This window comes from Triplophysa rosa, linkage group LG3, assembly GCF_024868665.1.
Source record: "Triplophysa rosa linkage group LG3, Trosa_1v2, whole genome shotgun sequence".
Classification (NCBI taxonomy): Eukaryota; Metazoa; Chordata; class Actinopteri; order Cypriniformes; family Nemacheilidae; genus Triplophysa; species Triplophysa rosa.
In genome coordinates, this window is record NC_079892.1 from 6,357,571 (window position 1) to 6,379,317 (window position 21,747).

Here is a 21,747-nt window from a genome sequence, read left to right on the forward strand (position 1 = left end):
AATTAATGCATTGATGCATATGAGGCACATTTATTAGTGATAATTCATTTAGTGGTACGTGATCACAAGTAACCTCACTAGAGCAGTTCTCAGCTGGCTCACAGGTCGGTCCTGAATGCAGATAATAATTGTAATGATAGCAGGAATTAGGAATATTAGGAATGATAGCAAAATAAATAAACATATGAAGAGAACTCCGTTTTTTTTTTTCAAAAATCAGGTTTTTTATTGTGCATTCCAGTTAATATCGATCAAACTGAAGTTAGTTTGTTTTGATTTAAGCCATAATAACTAAAAAAATACAGCTAACTAACACAATAAAAACATGATTTTTGAAAATCGAGTTATCTCATTTCAACTCTTCATATGAACCTTTAAATGTCCAATTCTAGTACAATATCTGTATTAGACTAAAAAAACCACACATCTAATATCCTTGTAGATTTACAAAATGACCATTCTTTAATATTTAACATGCAATCATATTAGGTAATCGGCATGTGGAGTTGGTTATAATAAAACTTTAGTTCATTTTCTCTTACTTTAATAACACAGGTTGTCCTTGTAAGATCATGAGCCAGATGAGAATCAAGTGTGATAGACCACAAAGCCAAACCGGCCTTCGAAGCACTTACAAAATACAAAACAGTACAAAACCAATCCAAATGCAAAAATCCTTCCTCCCTGACCTCTGTTTTTATTGTAAAATACCTGCGGTTTAAAAACGGTCAAAATCATTGGCTGTCTGCCCTGCTGCGTACGTTTCCGGTTTAAGGTACTGTCCAATGGCGGCCGTTTTTTTTTTTTACCCCAGACGTGACAGTGGCGCTCTACCGTTGTGCTCTCTGACCCCAGTGGCAGCTAGAGCTCATTGCACTCGTATCTCTCGGGCTCCCCCTCTTCCCCCATCGACGCTGCTCTGCCTCCTACCTCCCTCCTTCTTCGTCTGTCGCATTTCACTGGGAGTGCTGGTGTAGAAAGACCCTGGGGGTCGAAGGTTCTGCCCTGCCCGACACGACCTCAACCTTTCGCGGCTTCCTAAATATCCGATGACCGTCGTCTATGACAGTTCAGCGGACGACCCCCGAGCGATTTTGGGCCAGAAGAGAAGGTACATACAAGTCGCTTTTCGAGAAGAAGATCGCTAGGGGAAAAACAGCGAGGCACAAAGCGGTAATGGGTTAGAGGTGGCTGCTTGTCATGTTCGAGGGAAAGAGATCAGAACGTTTCCAGCGATGCGTTGTAGCGTTTTTAGAACAGCGCGGCGGATATTTTGCAACATTGTTTTGCATCGGCGCAGTGGATACATTGTAACATTTTCCCGCGGTCAAGTTTCTTTCATGTTTCAGACTGGCTCGGCGTCTGAATAAAGGAATTATGTGTAAAGCGGAAATATTTGATCGCATGGCTTTCATGCGCTTTAGATCGTTCTTGCCTTGCAAATACGCCACGCAAAAACGAGGTCTTTTGGTTATTTGTGGTTTTTGAGTGAGAGTTTTTTACGTTTTACTATCAAAAGCAGCATGCTTATAGTAATCCGACCTGATTTTGAAAAACCGGTAGAATTAAACAAAAATACAGACTTTTCCGTGCCAGTTTCGAAGCTTGGCTTTTGTTGACAGGTAATGAAGGAGTCAAGGGCTGCCAGCTCACCGTGTTACACGAGAGCTGTTGGCCACAAGCGTTATTAATGTGCCCGGTCTAAGGTCGTCTAGGGAAGGTGACCAAAGTTCAAGTTTACGGCGAAAGGTTAGCTCGCCAGAGACCGTAGAGATAGTGCAGCTGAACGAAATAAACGAAGAATTGTACGACCTGAGCAAACCATTTTGTGCATGTATTTGACTGGTAAGGTTAGGCAACAAAACGTTTTGATGTGATTTAAAAATCACCACATATGCACTTTTTTAATGATCATTTAGACGTTTATCCTGCTATTATAAGCAGATGGCTGTAAAATATTTGATTTAAGTGGGCATGTACATGAAGCTAGAAAATATGTGTTGCCTGTGGGAACAAACAAACAATAAATAAAAATGACAAATACTGTAGTTGAGGTTGGATATATACACAAACTAAATTTTTTCATGACTGGAAATAGGCATTTTTTGTTTTTCAAAAATATGCAAATTGTCAGCTAAAATATAAAGATGGAACTGGTCTTGTATTTGGAATATAGTTAATACTATTTTTCCTCTAGCTCAATTGGTAGAGCATTGAGTTAGCTGTGCAAAGGTAATGGCCTCGATTCCCAGGGAACACAGAAACTCAAATTTATACATTAAATTGTAAGTCACTTTGTATAGAAGCATTTGCCAAATGCATAAATGTATTAATACTTTTCCCCTTTTTATTGTATTGCTTTTTGTTTTATAGAAACAACGTTGGTGTCCTCATAGGTGGTGGTGACTCAGATCAAAGCTTTGCGTGTTGACTTGAAAGATGCTAGCTCACCGGATCAGCTCTGTTCCTCTGTGACCCGCTCATGTCCCAACCAGAGGTGCCATGGCTCGCAGAATTTCTTCTCAGGGGAAGGTCACCATCTCCGTGGATGAGTACAGCTCCAACCCGACCCAGGCCTTTACCCATTACAACATCAACCAAAGCCGTTTTCAGCCCCCACATGTTCACATGTGAGTCTGTGTGTGTGTGTACAGTCCTGCTGTAACTGAAACATTGATTTAATTGATTGATTCAGGAAAGAGGAGAATGTTGACAGAAAGGACATCTGGTCGCCTTTGTCTCATCTCACCCACCAGGTGACCAGGAACTCCTGCGGTTTCGCTTCTGTTGTAATGAATTAAATTGACCTTTTTAACTTGATTTTGGAAGATTTAGCATCTTAATGATATTTTTTCGGGAATAACAAGGTTTAATAATGCTTTCATGTCTGAGATAATGAGTGTTTTTTTTTGGCACTGCATAAATCTCATTTAAATTCTTCAAATACGGTTTTATTCTAACCATAAATGGTGCCTGTAGATTTTCAAATTCTAACCCATTTGTCTAAATTTGTGATTTGGTTGACAACTTTGTTGTCCAATCCATCCTAATCTTGGATGATCATTGGATGATTTTGGATTAGCAGATGCACAATGAATGAGTCATTTAAAGTGCATTGTGGGATTGAGTTAGTTTGAATATTTATCGATATCTAAATGCAGTTTAAGACCTAAGACACATCTCAGTGATGTAGATCATTCATGCATAAAAATCAGTGCAGCTGTCGTTTTGTTATTTTTATGCACGAGATCCTGTGTAATCATAATAGAGATGTTTGGACAAATACAGTGGCTTGCCCCTCATGTTCTTGTACTTATTAACCAGAGGGAGGTCAAAGGTTAGTTGACTTGATTAGCTCTTTAACAATAGCTCTTTGACCTCCGGGTCAGGGCTCACCTCTATAGAAATCTAACTATTGACCGATGCTGATGATGGCGTAATGAGGAGCAGTGTGGATATTGGAAAATGCACCACGCTGATTAGCCAAGCCATTGCTGCCTCATTGGTACTGTGCAATTAAGGCACATGAAGTTAAGCAAAGAGAATCGACCGGGATGCATGTGCCATTGAATTGCTTTTAGCCTAAGTGTGGAAAAACAGCCATTTGCCATTTTACTCCATTATCTGCCTGCAGCAAAGCACTTTTTCCAACAAATGTATGCCGGAGCTTTATTTATCAGTGTGGTAACAATGCAGAGGAAACATTTGTAGGTAGACGGCGATATAATTTTGCACATAGAAAGCTCGATAGAGGAGGACAGACAAGGTACATAAATAGCCTTTAACATCAGCATAAGTGTTATGAGGCTTACAGAAGCATTGATTTACTGCTTTGTTTTGTTTCTCTCGCCGGTCCACTTCCAATTTACACTGGAACTTCACTTGTAAGGCAACAGGATTGGGTTATGTATTTTTTATGGATCTAGTAGATGCTAGAGAATATTTCTGAGCTTGTTTTTGTCAGTTGAATGTGGTTTGATTACAGAACTGTAAGTGAACGTGTGTGTGTAAAACATAGAAACATGGTATCTGTATGTGAGTATTTATGCTTTAAACCAAATTAGCGTACACAAAAATACATTAAATGTACACTTAACTTAAAAGTGTAATTTGATGAAAATGATCAGAAATGTGATAGACATTTTAATGAATTGTGAACAAAGGAAGTTGTTTTATGTTTTTGAAACGTTTAAAAAAGGTTTGTAATAAAGTCATATATAATCCAAATATAGTTGGAGAAAAAACATCTTTAGTTTTATTGTTTTTAAATAAATAAACATGGTTCATTGAACAAAGCTATAGAAGCTGGCAGTATGTTAAAAAAAGAAATGTGTACAAATACATTTCTAATACAAACACTTTCTCACTATCTCCACAGGGTAGAGCCACTTCCCTACGATGCGCCAAAACCCGTGGGTCACACACGATTCGTCTGCGTCTCTGACACTCACTCGAGGACAGATAATATCCAGATGCCTTTTGGTGATGTGTTGCTTCACACAGGTGACTTCACTGAGCTTGGCCTCCCGTCTGAAGTGAAGAAGTTTAATGACTGGTTAGGTAAGTTTGTCCTGTCCAGTCCTGTCACAATTGCTGACAATCACTTCCTTTCCTGTCAAGTGTTTAAGTGACTAAAACTGTCAGAATCTGTAAAAAGATTTTAAATGGCAAATTTTCCCATTAGACAATTGCAAATGACAATTGCAAATCAGTGCAATTACTCTAAACTTACGTGAATCACAGTTATGTCAGTGGAGTATATTTTGTTAGTATGATGTCAGAACTGATTTTAACCGAATCTATAAAGCTGCTCTGGATACACGCTGGACAATTCATCAGCATTGTTTCTGGCAAGTAGAAAGGCCTGCAGTGTTACCGGGGGGGTGAAGGAGGTCAAATTGGAAATTGAAAAATGCCCAGGTGTTGCCTTTAATAGTTGATCTTCGCTCTCGCCTTGTTGGTCTCTGCAACAATTCACTTTGATAAAATCATGAAGGTTCTTTTAGGGCTACGGGGTCAAAAAGATTGTTTATCTAGTGAAATCAAAGTCCTGCCACTGCCTTCAAATAGTAGCCTTTGTGTTGTGCTGAATTATACGCTCGCCTTTGGACTGTCAAAGCCTTTGTTATGTAAACCCTCTTTATATGTTGTGATATTTTTAGATGACCTAAATGCCATACAAAATATACAGAATAACATAAATAGAATAGCCATGTTGTCATAATGGGTCAGAGATTTGGTCCTACGTGATTTCAAACAACAACTCATTTCAGAATCACATTTTAGCCTTTTATTGCCTGGCCCGAAGTTAACTTCCGGTTCGGTGTTTGGTTATAATATAACAATTTATTTTATATTTAATTCATATTATTATTTTATTGTATATTAATTGTATTACATTAAAACAGTTTTTGATTCTATGTGGAGGTCTACCGGAAGTTAAGTTTGGGCCATATAACTTTTGTTTATGTTGTTGCCGCTGAACGTCTATACAACAGAAACTTAGGGTTCCAAAATTGTGTTTCTCTCATTGTCGGTCTTCTCTTACAGGCACTCTTCCCTTTGAGTACAAAGTTGTTATCTCTGGAAACCATGAACTTACGTTCGATAAAGACTTTATGTCGGAACTCATAAAGCAGGATTACTACCGTTTCCCGTCAGTGTCCAAACTGAGGCCTGAGGATTTCGACGAAGTTCAGTCCCTCCTTACAAACTGTGTGTATTTACAGGACTCCGAGGTCACCATTAAAGGCTTCCGGATATATGGAACTCCTTGGTAAGTTTTTTTCAAATATAATTCCCAAGTTGTGTGAATCATTGCCGGTTTGCGTTGGTTGTGTTTTATGATCCCACGCAGTTGGGAAGACGATCACAAACACTTCAAACAGACATTTGAAGCTAAGGCTTAGTCATGCTTTATTTATCCAAATATCTACATCAAACAAATACCATAGTTTGGTGTTTTATTTCTTTTGTTTATATATCGCCAAAGTAGAACCGGTAGCCATGTGATGAAGTTTTGATAAAGCTCCATAAATTGCAATCAGTGTTGTATATATTGAAACCGCACGTAACGTATGTCAGGTCTTTTAGTTCAGTAACAGATGGCTGATTGACCCGCATTGTTCTTTGTCTCTGATTAATTGAAATCAAATAAGATTTATTGGGTAATGATCATTTTTCATGGCTGGGCCGTACCGTGAGATTGACTGATTGACTTTGGCCATGGACAGACAGACCTCTGTAGACCGGGTTATGTTAGAGACTGTTGTACTTTCTGCTCTGCAGGACATGAGACATGTTCTCACTCGCTGCAGATAGTGTTACACACACACACACATTCACTCTCTCATTCCATCCATCATTGTTTCTCTATTAGTCCGACTCGCGCGCACACACATACGCACACCCGTCATTGCACATTGGCATCCTTATGTGAAGTCCTGACCGTCTGATAAGCCAAGCCATTATCTCAGTTAACCCCTCACCTACCAGGCTTCCTCTCTCCCGCGGGACGCCCACAGGGCTGTGTTAGATTTCAGGTGTGGATAGATGCTTAGCAGTGTTTGGCATGGAGAGCGTTGCGGCAATATGAAACGACGGTCGACAGTTAGTCACCTGGAGACGAAAGCGATGCGTCGTCAATGAAAAATGATGATGGTGGCTTAATGTGTTTGAGCACATCTCATGAAAACATGTGAAGGTTACATATGAGTTTGCATACAGATGCACTTTTGAAATTATGTCGTAATCCCAACATACTTATACTTAAAGAGATCAAAAATCACAATTGTCATCATTTATTTATCTTCATGTTATTTAAAACCTGTATATGACTTTTTCTTCTGTAGAACACAAAATAAGATATTTTGAGAAAAATGCTGTTTGGTTACCAGCGTTCTTCAAAATATCACCTTTTATGTTTTGCGGAAGAAAGTCATACAGGTTTGGAATGACATGAGGGCCAATATTTATATTATATATTTATAAAAGCAGAAATAGGCTTAATTTTAAGTAAAACATATTTATTTTAATTTGGGGTTGATAAATAACCTGGTTACGTGCTTGACAAGTTGTTCTCCTGTTGAAGCAAACAAAAAAATCAGAAATAGGTAATTATCTCTTAAATGTACGTTTACATTTTGTGAGTAATAAATTCCATTTTAAACAATAACTTCAGGTGCATTTGAAGCAATTTTTAGGCATGTGTTCTGAAAAGAGCTACATTGTGATTATTTCTCACATAAAGCAAAAATAAAAAAACAAACACGAGTCTACTGTGGCAGGTTTTCAGCCAGCCAAAATTAGAATGCTAATTTTGATAAGTAGGAAAGCCAGACGTGTGATGGGTCGGGGGGAGGGAGTCTTCTTTGGTCATGGTTTTCCCAGCCTCTCCTGCAGGAAGTGTTTTTTGTTCCGACGCATCCTTTTGCTTTGTTGGGAGCCGGGATCAAAACGTGAGACCAGTCCCGGTGGACCCCCTCCAAGGGCATGCTCGCAGTGGGCCGCTCTGACCTTCCTGACCCGGGCCTCAGCTATCAAGGAGGTCATTTACACGGTTTTATTCATCTACCTTACAAAGAGCTTGCTCATGCCTGACTCAGACCGCACTCCCATCTGGGCCGAGGTATAAGCTCCACTTTGTTACGTATGTTTATTTATCGGTATTCCATTACGTTGTAGGGAGTACTTTGACCTTGACTGTGAGTCGCCCACGGCTTGATTTCTCTCTGGACAGATCTTCAATATGCCTTCATGTGCCTAACCAGATCATCTAGTAGGAGTCGGGCCATCTTGCATTACGTATCCCGATAACACTAATCCTACTTAAGAGATACGTGCAGCATATATTCCAGCTTGCAGCTGTAATTAGTTTGATTAAGGAGCGAGCTAGTTGTGCTTAATGGCGGTTCGGCTTTTGAAAATCAAAGGCTTTTTAATCCTCTTAGGGTAGGCAGACACAAAGTCATGTGACCTTAGCTCATTTTGGGTGAGTGTTTAAAAGGCAAGGCTACAATAGATAGTGGGGGTGCACCTCTTTCGCTGCCATAGAAACTGTATCGCAGCGTTATCCCTTGTGCCAACGTTGTATGATTTATTATACGCTCGTGAATGAGAAATCCAGAAAATGCAACACATTTGTGATTTGAGTACAATGTACTTAATGTTGTGATTTATGAATGTTCGCCATGCTGTGATAACCCTGTGACGTTGTTGTGCTCGCATCTTTCAGTGATGCTTTCTATTGACAAATATAATGGACAATTACGCTGCAGTCATTGACTAACTGGCTGGTCTGATGTTCTACCAAAGGACCGTGTGTGAATTGTAGTGGCAGCCTTGAGTAATACGAGTATTACTCACGCCCTTAAAGTGATAGTTCACCCAAAAATTTAAATTCTGTCATCATTTACTCACTCACACAAGTGCAACCAACGCAAGTCAATGGGTACCGCCATTGTTCGGTTACTGGCATTCTTCAAAATATCGTCTTTTGTGTTCATACAGTCATACAGGTTTGAAATGACAAGAGGGTGAGTAAATGATGACAGAAGTTTCACTTTTGGGTGAACTATCCCTTAAGTCCTTTTTGTCAAGTGGAAACATCATTTTATATCATCTTTGTTTTTTTTCGGTTACTATTGATGCAAATACTATTGCTGGTATTCTTTAAAGCAATCTTTAACTTTGCCTGTATCGGCATCTCTGTCTGATACACAACATTCCAGGTTACTTTTCCTTTACGTGGCTTCAAATCAATTGACGTCAAACCGACATTTCCCATGAAGTCATAGCAAACAGCTCAAATTATAAATCATTATTATAAAAGCTTACCGGTTTACCCTCGGTGTATGTAGATAAAAATAGCTAATTCTAAGATAATAAAAACATAACAGTTCGTTATGTAAAGTCTTTATACACGTCTGAAGGCATAGTTATGTATATTATATTGCATTTTTTGTCAATAGATCCGCCAAATAATTAAGCATTGGACCTTAAAAAGAGGATATAGCATAATGAAATTTATATAAACAACGACTATCCTTAAAACTACTAAAATATAAATATCAGCACTTTTCCTAAAACAGAAAACGCTGTAATCCACCTGCGCTCACAGCATGATGTAAGATTTGTCAGGCATGTTAATAACATCTTCAGCGTAATGTGTGTTAATGTGATGAACTTGAACGTTACTCTGGCATCAGAAGGCTTGCTAATGAATAGTAATTGACTAGTCTAAAATTTAATTGACTGTAAGGACGTGTTGACAGGGTCTGTAACCAACCGACATGCCAGTGTGTATAGCAGTTTGGGTAAATATAGACACGCTTTGTCCGATACTACCCGGCTCTAAAGATAGTGTGTTTGCTATGGAACAATTTTTCAATCTTCATTGACCTTAGAACCACTGTCTTTTGTCACGGAAGAAAACCAGAAACAGTGACTTCCATACAGTCCGTTAATTTAATGACCTCCTCCGTCCGGCCTTCTCGGCTATCAACAGAGAGACCTCTGCGGAATCAACAATCGTCTTCTGCATCTGACGACAGGCTACCTGCACACGTCACTGATTGTAAGCTGACCCTTAGCTTGAAGGTGCCCTCGTTTGTCAGGGGTAATTAACAGCTGACATCTCCTCCGCTGGGCTAGCCGATGGCTGGCGGCGGATTTGGTACCAGGCCCGGCAGATTTGTGAAGGGAGGGGGACATTGTGAGTTCAAAAAGAGAAAGTATAGTGGACCAACTGGAAAGAGGTCAGGTGTAGTTAGAAAGTATGGGTGCGCAGAAATACGCTGGCTGGGATGTTGACCATGTGGAGATTTCTTGTTTTGTGTTTCTTTAAAAAGCTTTAGAGTGGAGCAGTAGACTCGTTTGTTTTTATCGTCTCCCGGTGGGATTTAATGAGGCTATTTTCAGTGTGCTTTGAAGGGGGTGTTCAGACATAACAGATTTTGTCCAGTCCATTGTCTATTCACATCAAAAATGACTGTAAAGATAACTATAACGATAACTTGTAGCATTCACACCAGATGTACGATAACGTTGTTTATTCCAAGCTCGCATGCTGCAGTTTCACATTTTAAGTGTGTGAGCCGTTTAAATTTGAATGGATTTTGATTGGTTGTCAATGTTGTATTGTTCATTAGTTGGAAAAAAGGAGTCTGAAAATGATATCGTTTGTCTGTAATTTAGAACGATAAGAAAGATAGATTTAGATTGATACATTTATAACGATTTTAAAAACTTTACAATTATTGTCCTTTGTGTGAACTAGACTTGTGCTGGTTTTAAAAAAATAGGGTTATGATGATATTTTCTGCAATATTGTTTCCGTGGCAATTCAAAATAGTATGAATAACTACATATTTCAGAGAAATGTAAATATGCTAATGTTACACTGTTACATGTAGAATACTATATATCATTAATTAGAAGCTAATCATTTTAATTATTTGTGAAATTATTTCAATGTTGATCTAGTATCTAAATGCTCAATATACTTTTTAATTATTTTTTTAAATATCAGTTTTATCGGTGTTCAAAAAGTTAGAATAAAAATAAAGATACTTTAGTTACTAAGGGTACCAATAGCGCAATAATATCGCATACAGCAATAAATGTCTAGCAATAACCGTGATATGAACATTTGATACTGGCTAAAAGGGACTGTTCATCCCAAAATAAAAATGCTGTCATCATTTACTCACCCTCGAGTTGTTTCAAATCTGTAGTTTATTTTTTCTGATGAACAGAGAGAAAGATATTTGAAAGAATGCTTGTAACCAAATGCTTGGCCACGGTCCACCATTAACTAATATAGTAGGAAAAATATAACAATAACAGTGCCCCAGAACTGTTTGCTTCCCTATATTCTTCAAAATATCTTCTTTTGTGTGAAACAAAACGAAATTTCTAAAGCAATTTTTCCTACTGTTAGTGGTATTCAATGGTGGCCAAGAACCGTTTGGTTACAAGCATTCTTCCAAATATCTTTCTCTGTGTTCATCCGAACAGAGACATTTATTTTGGAAACAGATTTGGAATAACTCGAGGGTGAGTAAATGAAGGCAGAATTTTCATTTTTGGGTGAATTGTTCCTTTAAATCTACTTGGTTGCGTGGGGCTACTTTAGAAGTTTTTTGATAAGCTGTTGGTACAACACAGTTTTTATTTTTTGTTGAAAACGGCAACCTTATAAGCCTTAGTGCTGAATGACAAATGTAATGGCCTGTTAAAGCAAAACTCAGTTATTGAAGCCGTAGTAAACTTGAGTCCTGTTAAAGGAAACTCTGCATTCTGAAAAAGGTAACTGCCTTGAAATCATCCTAGTGAGTCTGAAACTACATGCTGTACTATGAAGATCCATCACTTTCTTTAATTGGGAAGATAGGTCGATATAGTTCTCATTGTTTGTTTTTCGCAGCACGAGCTGATTGGTGCCTTGGCAAAACCAGACCCAAAGTCCTCTCATTTCTCCCCCTTATTCCGTTTTCTCTTTATGCCTCACATCTATCTCTCTCCCCTTCTCTCCCGACCTCGGCAACCTTATCATTTCAGAATCACAGCACTCTGTCTCTGATCCCAGTCTCTTTCAGGGGCAGATAAATATTTCAGCAATCCTTTTTGAATGTGAGGTGTCTGAAGGGCTGGCAGTGCTGAGCATTAGATTGGCACACTGATTCTTAAGTAAGCACAGAGACTGTGTGTTTTGGGGGGTGGGGTGTGTTTCAGTGGCGGCACAGGCGTCTGCTCCTGTGTGCCACTGTGTGTGTCTGTGTGCTGTGTCCAGGTCGCTTAGAGTTCATCAAAACAAAGTGCTTACGCAGCCATAACAAACACAGCCAAAGCAGACACAAATAAACACGTGTGTCTCGATAAAGAGCAGTTTCTGAGAAGGGTTTTTTGTTCTTTCAAGCTTTTTCATATTTTTCTCAACTTGTATACTGTGTATAAGCTAGTTTTCATTTCTTCGGTTATGTTCTCTTATTTGTATATTATATTTATGTAATTAAACATCAATGTTTTTGCACACACAGTTATTTTTCCACCCAAAACTTGATACGTAACTTGTACTTTTCTTTTTTTACTTTTATCCAGCTGGCATTAAAACTGGTATAAAAATGTACTCTCATTGGAGACTTGAATCTGAACCCAATGTCTCTAGGCATAAAGTATATAGGTATAAGAATATTGTAAAGAAATGAGCCTGGGCTTATTTGACTTGGGGCTATGTGCGCAGGCCTCTGGGAGCCCCAGCCATCTTTTGGCAACAGACTATCAAAGAGGACACGAGGATATAGAGTATTTTGACTGACAGTGTACAGTACGGAGGCCCTGTGTGAGGCCCCAGGCATATCTAGGACCCAGAATATCACAGAGACATGGGAAATTGTGGAAGAATTGTCAGGCAAACTCCATAGTTGTAATGAAGTTTTGCACAGGCAAGCAAAGCTCCACAAAATATGGTTAGTAGGGGTGTTATGATACACTCAGCTCAAGATCCAATACAATACACAGTACTGTGTTTCCAATACAATAATATCACGATATTTGTGGTAAACATCGATATTTCCTAAACATTGACTGTTTTAAATAACATTTTGGTTGTACGTACAGTACACCTTGTTATAGAATTGAAAATATTCAAGGTTTAATTGAACCTTGTTTGTATGCAAAATAAAAAAGAAACTAAATATAAAAAGCCAAACCGTAAGTGAGAAGGCAAAAGCAAAACATAAATGTTGACGTAGGTCACGTGCTGGCATATCGTACAAAGTCATAGCTCTACAATACATATCGCACATCAGGTTTTTGTAGGGATGTAACGATCCATCGTGTAATATGTGGCGATTTAAGCCGGTTGAAATGTTACTTGAATCGCAATACATGTTTTGAACAGCAGGGGCCGATGTGTTTACTGCAGACTTGGAAAACATGGAAATGCTGATATATCTTAAATGTAAAAGTCTTAAGTGCGATTTTTACTTTTGCGTCGGACCTACGCAGAGACGTGGTGCCTATGCCGTACCCTACTCCGTAGCCTGACGCGCACCTCCTAAAAATGTAACAGCGCGTCAATGCGATGAGGACCGCAAGCGCTGTGATTGGTCTGCTTGAACCCCCTCCCTTCAGGTAACTGATAGCGTCACGTTTACTCATATGCATTTCCGAATAAATTCTGTAAATAAATTAGGTGTTTTTCTCAACAACACAAGCTGCAAAAGTGACTGCCGCTATCACTGCTAAATGCTTCTCAAACAGCGTACACAACAAAGCGCTTCTTCTTCGGCTCTTGGCTTGGTTACACAAGCAACACGCCTGTGGACACTGACGCCTAGTGACCATTGCCTATCGACGCAGACAACGGCGCACAAGTATAAACGAAAATCGGCGAGTTGCCTACGGTGTCGGTCTGATGCAGAAGTAAAACTCCTCCTTTATTTTAAAGGGAATTTTGTATTCATTTTTTTAAATTTGATTTGGAATTTGTTTTAAAATTTTTAGTAGTTTTGTTATGTTAGTTTTGACACAAAATATATTTTTATTTTTCAAAGAAATGTGCAGCATTTGAGAAATAATAAAAGGGCAGTTGTTCATTTCTAATTTGTCTCAAATTATTTTATAATATCAATCGTATTGTGAGATCAGTATCGTGAATCGCATCGCGAGCTGAGTGAATCATTACATCCCTAGTTTTTTGTATCATGTTAAACTTTGGTATCGTTACACCTCAAGTAGCTATAATATTAAATTACATATCGCTGCTGTCCTTCTGAAACCTTGTATCTCCATATTTGGTGATTTTTATTTTTTTGCCATAAATCATTATTATTAGTCACCCTTTATGTCTGTCACTGGGTTTTGCAAGTATCCAAACCAATAAAAGGTGTTAAAAGTGCTTATCAACACAGTATTTAATCATTTAAAAACACTGTTTTTACATTTCCTGAAAAACAGCAAATTTGGCCATCTGAGGTTTCGGAAGGACAGCGGCTATATCATCTATTGCATATCTTTCACCATTGGCTATAGGTTGCTCCTTAGATATCAGCATTTGGCATTGAAAAACGTCATTCTCTGCTCTGCTCATGTAGGTCATATAACTTTGTTGCCTTCGCAGTCTTACACGTCTTTGTCACCAACTTCATTTGTGAGCTACGGAGAAATCGTCTTTTCCTTGACTAGGATAAAATAGAGTTATGCTTTTCTGCTCGCAGAGAGACCATTCGGGAGCTCATTTGTACTGCCTCCCTGTATTTGTTTTTCAATCTATGATCCCCATTTGTTTTTATGTGTGTCAGGATGTAATGACAGTCCGTTGACGACTGGCTCGATGCGAGGATGGAAACCCGACACAGACTCTGACGTTTATATGCGAGTTAAAGCAGACGCACCAAGTGCGCTCGCAGGAAAGCTAACAGGGCTTGAGAGATTGTACCCAAGAGTATCGGCCCAGTGCACATGCTCGAAAGCAGCCACTCGCCTTTATTTGCCTTTCCATCAATCACTTGCAGACAAGCCTGGCTCGCAAACACACACACACACTTATGCCGAGACCTCGAAAGCCATTTCCTCTATTCAGGCTGTATTTTATCCACTATCAGCTCCGGACTCTTGGCTCAATCTATGTAGAAGCATTAATGGGTTGACAAATAGTAGATAATGTCTATGGAAGTCTGTGAGACAGCCCGTCAGGCCACGATGATGGACATTTAGTGTCTTCTCCATAAATGACTATTTAGTTTGGTTAATGAGGGAGCGTTGCCATGGCAACAGTTTCCTTTTCAATATTTGCTTGCAGCTTTGTTTGCTTTGTGAGGAAAGTTTGAATTTATTAAGTGATAAACATGTTAATCACGATTAGCACCAAAATAAGCGGTTTGCTTTTCAAAGAATAAACGAACAGAAATTTCAAATGTCTGTAAAGTGCATAAATGTCAATGTTTAACTGCTAGTTTTACACCGTGTGCCAACTACAGCAATTAAAGCCGTACCTTTCCACACATATCTGTCTCATTCAGCCGCGACGAGATGTTTTTTGATTCGATTTGTATTTCTGTGGCCTTGTTTCTCAGTTTCATCATTGGTCCAAAATATTATGCGAAAAAAATGCAGTCATTCAAAATGTTCCGGCTGTCATGCGGCATTTTTCGCATTGAGGATGCACAAAGAATTTTGCTGAAGTGGAAACTTCAGTGTCGCGCCTGAGCTCAACCTTGATGTTTGTGGAACTTTGCCGTTTTGTTATTTGAAGGACTCTGTTCCTTTGCACCAGGGTTTAATTGGGTCTCCGAGTTTAATTGGAAGCTATTTTAAAGCGACAAACCAAGAGCTTTTCCATTTTTCTCACTAAAAGCTTTTTCGTTCTCTTCGTAATTGGTTTTCAATGCTCTGCTCCAGGGCTCTTATGGACTGTATTGTTATTCTGAGGGAGTACAACTCAGTGGGCTCCGGTCTCTGTGCTCTTCTCATCTGTTTCAACATAATTCAGCAAAGAAAAAGATTCGGTCCTCGGGTCTCGGGGAATATGCTGTGAAAATCTTATTTCCCTTCGGTCCTAACCTCCTCTTAGAGGCTGTGACTTTGTCAAGTGCTCATTGTAAAATGACCCGTGGACAACTGGCCATATGTTCTCATACTGTATTCATGCCTGTGTCGGGCTACTTAAGACTCATTAATTCTATTAGCTGCTATTATTTATCTACTTAGTATTTATAACCTCCTTCCCAGTGCTTGTTTTGATATTCACCCGTAAGCCAGTTTAAAGGGCAAATAACTACATTAACATTTTAATGGGGTTAAAAGATATATTGAAATGATATGTGCATATTACAATGGTTTGATTTGGTTTTAATTCTTTCAGATTTGTGTATAATCAAAAGTTTTGTTGACTGGTGAGATATAAATTCAAATATGAATATTTTTGTATAATGGATAGGTTTTACAGTATTATATCATTTTAATTGATGTTACAAACTTTAATGTATTTTTAAATATTGCATATCTATTGCATTGCATGTCACATTATTAAAGTGATGGTTCACCCCAAAATGAAAATGCGGTCATCATTTACTCATCGTCTTGTCATTTATGACCTGTATGGACACTATTTTAAAGAATGTTGGTAACCAAACAACAGCGGTACCCATTGACTTGCTTTAGTTTTGTCTCTATACAATAGAAGTGAATGGGTACCACCGTTGTTCAGTTACCAACATTCTTCGAAATATCGTTTGTGTTCTGCATAAAAAAGTCATACAGGTTTGAAATGACAAGGGTAAATGACAATTTTTTTGGTGAACTATCCCTTTAAAAACGGTTTATTTCGCATATCACGTTATCACATTTTTCTTCAATATCGTGCAGCCCTACTTTCTTAATAAATACTTACAAGTACACTGATAAATGACTGTGGATATTGTGAGCATTAGTATGCGGTGGCCAGCCAATTATAACAGGTCATTTACATAATCAGGTCTTAAAGGTACAGTAGCACGAAGATGAATTCTCTGGGTCAGAGAGAGGGTGGAAAATGGAACTAATTTACACCAGCTTTTTGCACAAGCAACCTTAATTCACATTTTTAGCGCTCCTGTGGGGAAAATTTAAATGTTACTAAAGGCTAGAAACAAGGCTTCTTCTAAATCTTTGTTTGTTCTTCTTGTTCATTTTCACATTGCCAACTAAAATCATGTGCTCTGTTGCCGTTTTGTAAGCACCGTTGAGCGGTTGCAGATGCAGCGCCGGAGACTGTGCTCTCCACAGAGCTCTCCAGTTCTCATTTGTCTGCACTGTCTCCATCTATCACCCTGCCCTGCTTATCAGCAAGGGGTCAGTTCCTGCCTCCTCTACCAAGGCCTACATTTAGCCCTGGCCTTGCGCAGCCTTGTCTAGTCGGGGCCAGACGCTTGGCCCTTATCAGACGGGGTCTGAGAGTGGTAAATAAAGGTCTGGCCCGGGTTACCGTAGCCTGTCAGCAGACCTGTCCCAGAAGGGAAATAAAACTCTTATTAACATGCTTCTGCTCATTGGTGTTGACAGCTTGATCAATCTGCCTCCTCTACAGATGACCTCTGCTCCGCTGTAAACCACCAAACGCCCTGACAGAGACTGAAATGAATAGCCGGGGCCTCATCTGATACTTCTATACTCCGAGGCATTTTGGGATTTTTTTTGTTTGTTTAAAAAAAGGAAGAAAGCGATCTGGATATTGTCAACCTTTGCTTGGGAGAACAGCGCGCGGGCGTGCGTTGCGAGTATTTTGACGTTTATGAAGTGCACTAAACGCTTTTTGTGTTCCCGCAGGACCCCGTGGTTTAATGGATGGGGCTTTAACTTACCTCGTGGCCAGTCCCTACTCGATAAGTGGAACCAGATCCCTGAAGATATAGATATTCTTATGACACACGGGCCTCCTCTGGGTAAGCGTGGAAATGGTAACGTAACTGTAGATGCTTGTATGGGGCAGATGGTGTCTCCGGATGGATTGCTATGTTTTAAAGTTGTCATAAATACGATGATGACTAAAGATGCGATGTTGGACTTGGCACAGGGTTCAGAGATTGGGTTCCAAAAGAGCTCCAGAGAGTCGGATGCGTGGAGCTTCTCAACACTGTACAGAAGAGGGTGCGACCCAAACTTCACGCATATGGAGGAATCCATGAAGGTGAGATTTAGTGTAAAAACAAAAGATGGGTAATGCAAATAAATTGAATTTCCTTGTTTTTAACCCCATATTCTCTCTCTCTCTCTCTCGCTCTCTCTCTCTCTCTCTCTCTCTCTCTCAGGGTATGGCATAATGACAGATGGCTACACAACATTTATCAACTCCTCCACATGTACAGTCAGTTTCCAGCCCACCAATCCACCAATCGTATTTGATCTGCCCAACCCAGGAAACTCCTGAGACTCAAAAGCCCGCCCCCTTTTTTCTACATGACAGCTTCATTAAAATGAATGGTCTTTTTGTACTGCTTGTATTTAAAAATGCATGGAAATCGAATATTTTTTACAGTCGGAATGAAGCCCATGGCATTCGAATGTCTATCGGTGGGCGAAGAACTTGTGACTTCTTTGTAATTCGTTTGCATCCGTTGCCTTCTGTAATTGCTTTATTTTGGTCAGGATTATAAAAGTGCATTTATAAAGGTACTTGAAGTGTCTGCAGTACCTGACCATGCTTATGGTTTAATATTAATTGTGCTTTGTAAATTTATTATAACGTTATTTAAGGTCATGGACTCAATACCTTGTGTGGTGTTTTGGATGTATCGGGGCAAATTCATACATCATTTTCAATCCTAAAGGTCTGATATTTATGATCAATCAGACTTTATTTTTAATTCGCTTTAACTTTGTCTTACATGCCATCAAACACCATAGCATATGCATTTGTGCTCTCAGCATATAACAGAGAGGTACAGTGTATGTAAAAAAATATGTAAGCTATTGTGGCTTTTAATATGAGGTTGTTGCGAATGGACTTTTTACATTATCGCTGTTTGTGTTCTCGAGGCTAAATTTGCAGTCTTGATCATATTAAAAGAGGACAAGTTGTCTCGATGTGACCGGCTGATTGGTCTTATCCCTGAATATATATGTGAAAATATTTAAACAGTTTCTAAATTCCGTAAATCTGATAAGTTCTGTTAAGAACCAAATAACGCTTATCCTGGGTTTGCTATACCTGTATTATTCCATTGGTTTCGAAGCTGAAAATAAAATAACACTCGAAGCCAATGGTTTTGCTTTTTTTTTCCACGTAACTGCCATTTTTACTTGTATTGTGTTACTGTGCGTGTTGTATATTGCACTGTGTGGATATGCATAGTTGGCTCAAAAAAAGAAAAGAAAAAAAAACATGTAATTTCTGCTTTGTACATGCTTTCTTTATGTTTTGTGACTTTTTTATCCATCGTGACATTTAGCCAAGTTTATATGCAAATAAAATGCAAGATTTTTATCCGATGTCATTCGTCTTTTCCAAATACACTACCAGTCAAATGAACACGCTCGAATAAATGCATCTTCATCATGATTTTAAAGGCAGCCTATAGTTCACCCAAAAAAACATATTCACCCTCATGTCATCCCAAATCAGTATGAATTTCGTTCCTATGCAAGACACTGCATATGTCCATTGTTCTACTGAGAGATTTTTCAAAATATCTCCCTTTGTGTCTTGAAAAAGAAAGAGTTGTATACTAGTTTTGAAGGCGAATAACACGAGTGTGAATAAATAACGACAGAATTTTTATTTTAAGGTAAAATCAAAAATCTTTTTTTTTAATGCATAAAATCTATGAAAACAGGAATGTGAAAGAATAGTAATAAAGAATTAACAGATTTGCCCAAACTGTAGTGTATAGCACTGTAACGTCGTGGGTTCAGTGTTAGCCTTTAAAATACACTTTAATTAGAAGCTGAACAAAACTACTCGACTGATCATTTTAAAGCTTGATTCCGTTCCAACACCGCAAACATAAGACATTCTTGTGCATTTTGTTACTTCTGAGTTCAGCAACGGCCTTGATTGATTAATGAATCCCATTAATTACCCTACATCTGTCAGAGCTGGAAATAAATAGATAGCTTTGACAGAGATGGCCCTAACCTCATGTTATCCTGTCAGATGCTATCGATCGTGGAAATTTGTCATCGCAGCCTTGGCGTACTTGTCTAATGGATGTCACAGGCTTCATAGAGCGTTTGTTCACTCTGACCCCGCAAAGATGTTCAATCAGTCAACATCCTACAGTGTCGACCAACTCTAAACGGTAAGGAAATGCAGAATGGTGTCATGTCAGCTTTTCAAGGTCGGGTTTAAAGGGGTCATATGACAGGGCTCAAACGAATATTTTCGTTTGCTTTAGATGTATTGCAATGTGTATACACGATTTAAGGTTTAAAAACGCTGTATTTTCCACATACCGTGCATGTTTGTATCTCCTCTTTGCCCCGCCTCTCTGAAATGCTCAGATTTTACTGCAAGCGTGTGACGGAAATGTAACGCCTCTTACCATAGCAAGCAATTGTTCTGACAGGTACGCCCGCCTTACTTGCGTATACATTTGGGCGGTCTTAGTCAAATCATACCCCGAACTGATGTAGATTTGTGGGGGTGTGGTTACACGAGGCGTTTCAGGCAGGTCTGGATGAGCATTCGCTTTAAGATAGAATGCATCTTTTGTTCCAACCATTTAATTTTTGCAATTTTACGTGTCTAATACATGCATGGGCAACTTACCATAACACACCAAAGACACAGAAAAATGCCATATTGGACCCCTTTAGATCTGATGCAGCGCTTGGTTTCACATACCCTTCCCTGTAGGAAAACGTCCATATCTTCTTGAAAGTCTCCAGGAATTTCTTGTGCTTTGGAGTGCTTTTTCTTTGAGACCATCCATTATATGCACATGACCTGATGTCTTTTCGCTCAATGTTCACAATTGGACGTTGCTAGGCATTGTGCACCACTGCAGTAAAAGGTAGAGCGTTCCCTTTAGAAGTATTTCTAGAAACAGAGAGACATTTCAATATATAATGGATGAGGTTTATGGGGTCATATTGATGAGTCAGAAATGAGCTTTTGACATTTGCAATTTTTAACCTAATTGTTAACCTACATAAAAAAAAATCACATTATACATTTGGTCATTCGGATTGTAGCGCTTTATAACCCAGGGTTAAAAGCAGTGCAGTTCATAAATTACAAATGTAAATAGTACTTAATCCAGGGATAAAAGTAGCCACTGTTAAACTAAAGTCAAAGGCATAATTTATTTGAATGTACTTGTATTAAAACGATTTTAATGCTCCGCGTTGGAATACATTCATTTCTTGTGAACCCTGAGGTACGCTGGCCTGTTTTCTTGTGTCTTTTCATTTCTTTCCGCGAGCTGGTCTACAAATCATTTTGACGTTGACACTTAATGCTATGAGGCCAAAGCATTGTGCCCTGTCAACACAGAGCCAGAGAGAAAAACAGCCCCACCGAGGAGTACATTAGGTTTTCCACCTGACAAATTCCATATATTCAGCTGAGTGTAATAAATCAATGAGGGAGTAAACAAAATGAATAAATCATACTGAAATCTCTGTATACTTTGGACTACTTGTGTGGAATTATTAACGGTAGCTGAACTACAGGAGCCCTACAGCAATATAGCGCATGAGATCTGTGCTTCAAATGCTTTATAAAAAAAACAGTCCAGGACATCAGTTTCAGCACATCCTCTTTTCTTTCTTAATCCTAATAACAATCCTAATCTAATCTTTATCCTGATAAAAAATCCTAATCCTATCCATCTCTAAGGGCAGAAACCAATTATTGTTGCATAATTCATCACAACATGCTTTACAGTTTATAAACATGCAGTATTTTCTGATGTATATATGGTAATTAGATACAATCTAAAGAGCAATTCCTGACAGTATATAATATAGTAAGTATACAATAGGCTAACTAAGCACGTAAAGTCAATAAATCATCTTGTCACAGCCATACACATATTAAATCATGCGAACCGGTTGTATCTGCATCTGGATGGTCAAAGGATAGAATTGACATAGGCTATAAAAACAAACACTGTTGTTTAATTCATAACTGCATGTATAGTGCTGATAAATACATATACAACATTTACATATGTGTAAATGCTTCTGCTTATTTTACAATAGCTACCTTTTGATATGTTATTTTTTTATTGTAAAATTTAGTCTTGGACTCTTGTTAAGTAAGAC

General features: G+C 38.7%; 1 protein-coding gene across 1 annotated transcript; it reads left to right on the plus strand.

Moving 5' to 3' along the window:
* The first annotated feature begins 499 nt into the window (after window positions 1-499).
* mpped2 (metallophosphoesterase domain containing 2b) lies at window positions 500-18,964 on the plus strand. The gene is made up of 7 exons (XM_057330014.1): window positions 500-1,111; window positions 2,374-2,630; window positions 4,379-4,560; window positions 5,551-5,776; window positions 17,308-17,423; window positions 17,555-17,668; window positions 17,790-18,964. Exons 2-7 carry the CDS (start codon window positions 2,503-2,505, stop codon window positions 17,906-17,908), a joined length of 885 nt encoding a protein of 294 aa, XP_057185997.1. The 5' UTR covers window positions 500-1,111; window positions 2,374-2,502; the 3' UTR covers window positions 17,909-18,964.
* Window positions 18,965-21,747: the final 2,783 nt, after the last annotated feature.

What these genes read in the sequence shown, in the direction of transcription:
- mpped2 (XM_057330014.1), top strand. Translation starts at nt 2,503, where the DNA reads ATGGCTCGCAGAATTTCTTCTCAGGGGAAGGTCACCATCTCCGTGGAT. An exon ending in CAGCCCCCACATGTTCACAT is followed by an intron (nt 2,631 to 4,378) that starts GTGAGTCTGTGT and finishes CTATCTCCACAG; the next exon opens with GGTAGAGCCACTTCCCTACG. An exon ending in GAAGTTTAATGACTGGTTAG is followed by an intron (nt 4,561 to 5,550) that starts GTAAGTTTGTCC and finishes CTTCTCTTACAG; the next exon opens with GCACTCTTCCCTTTGAGTAC.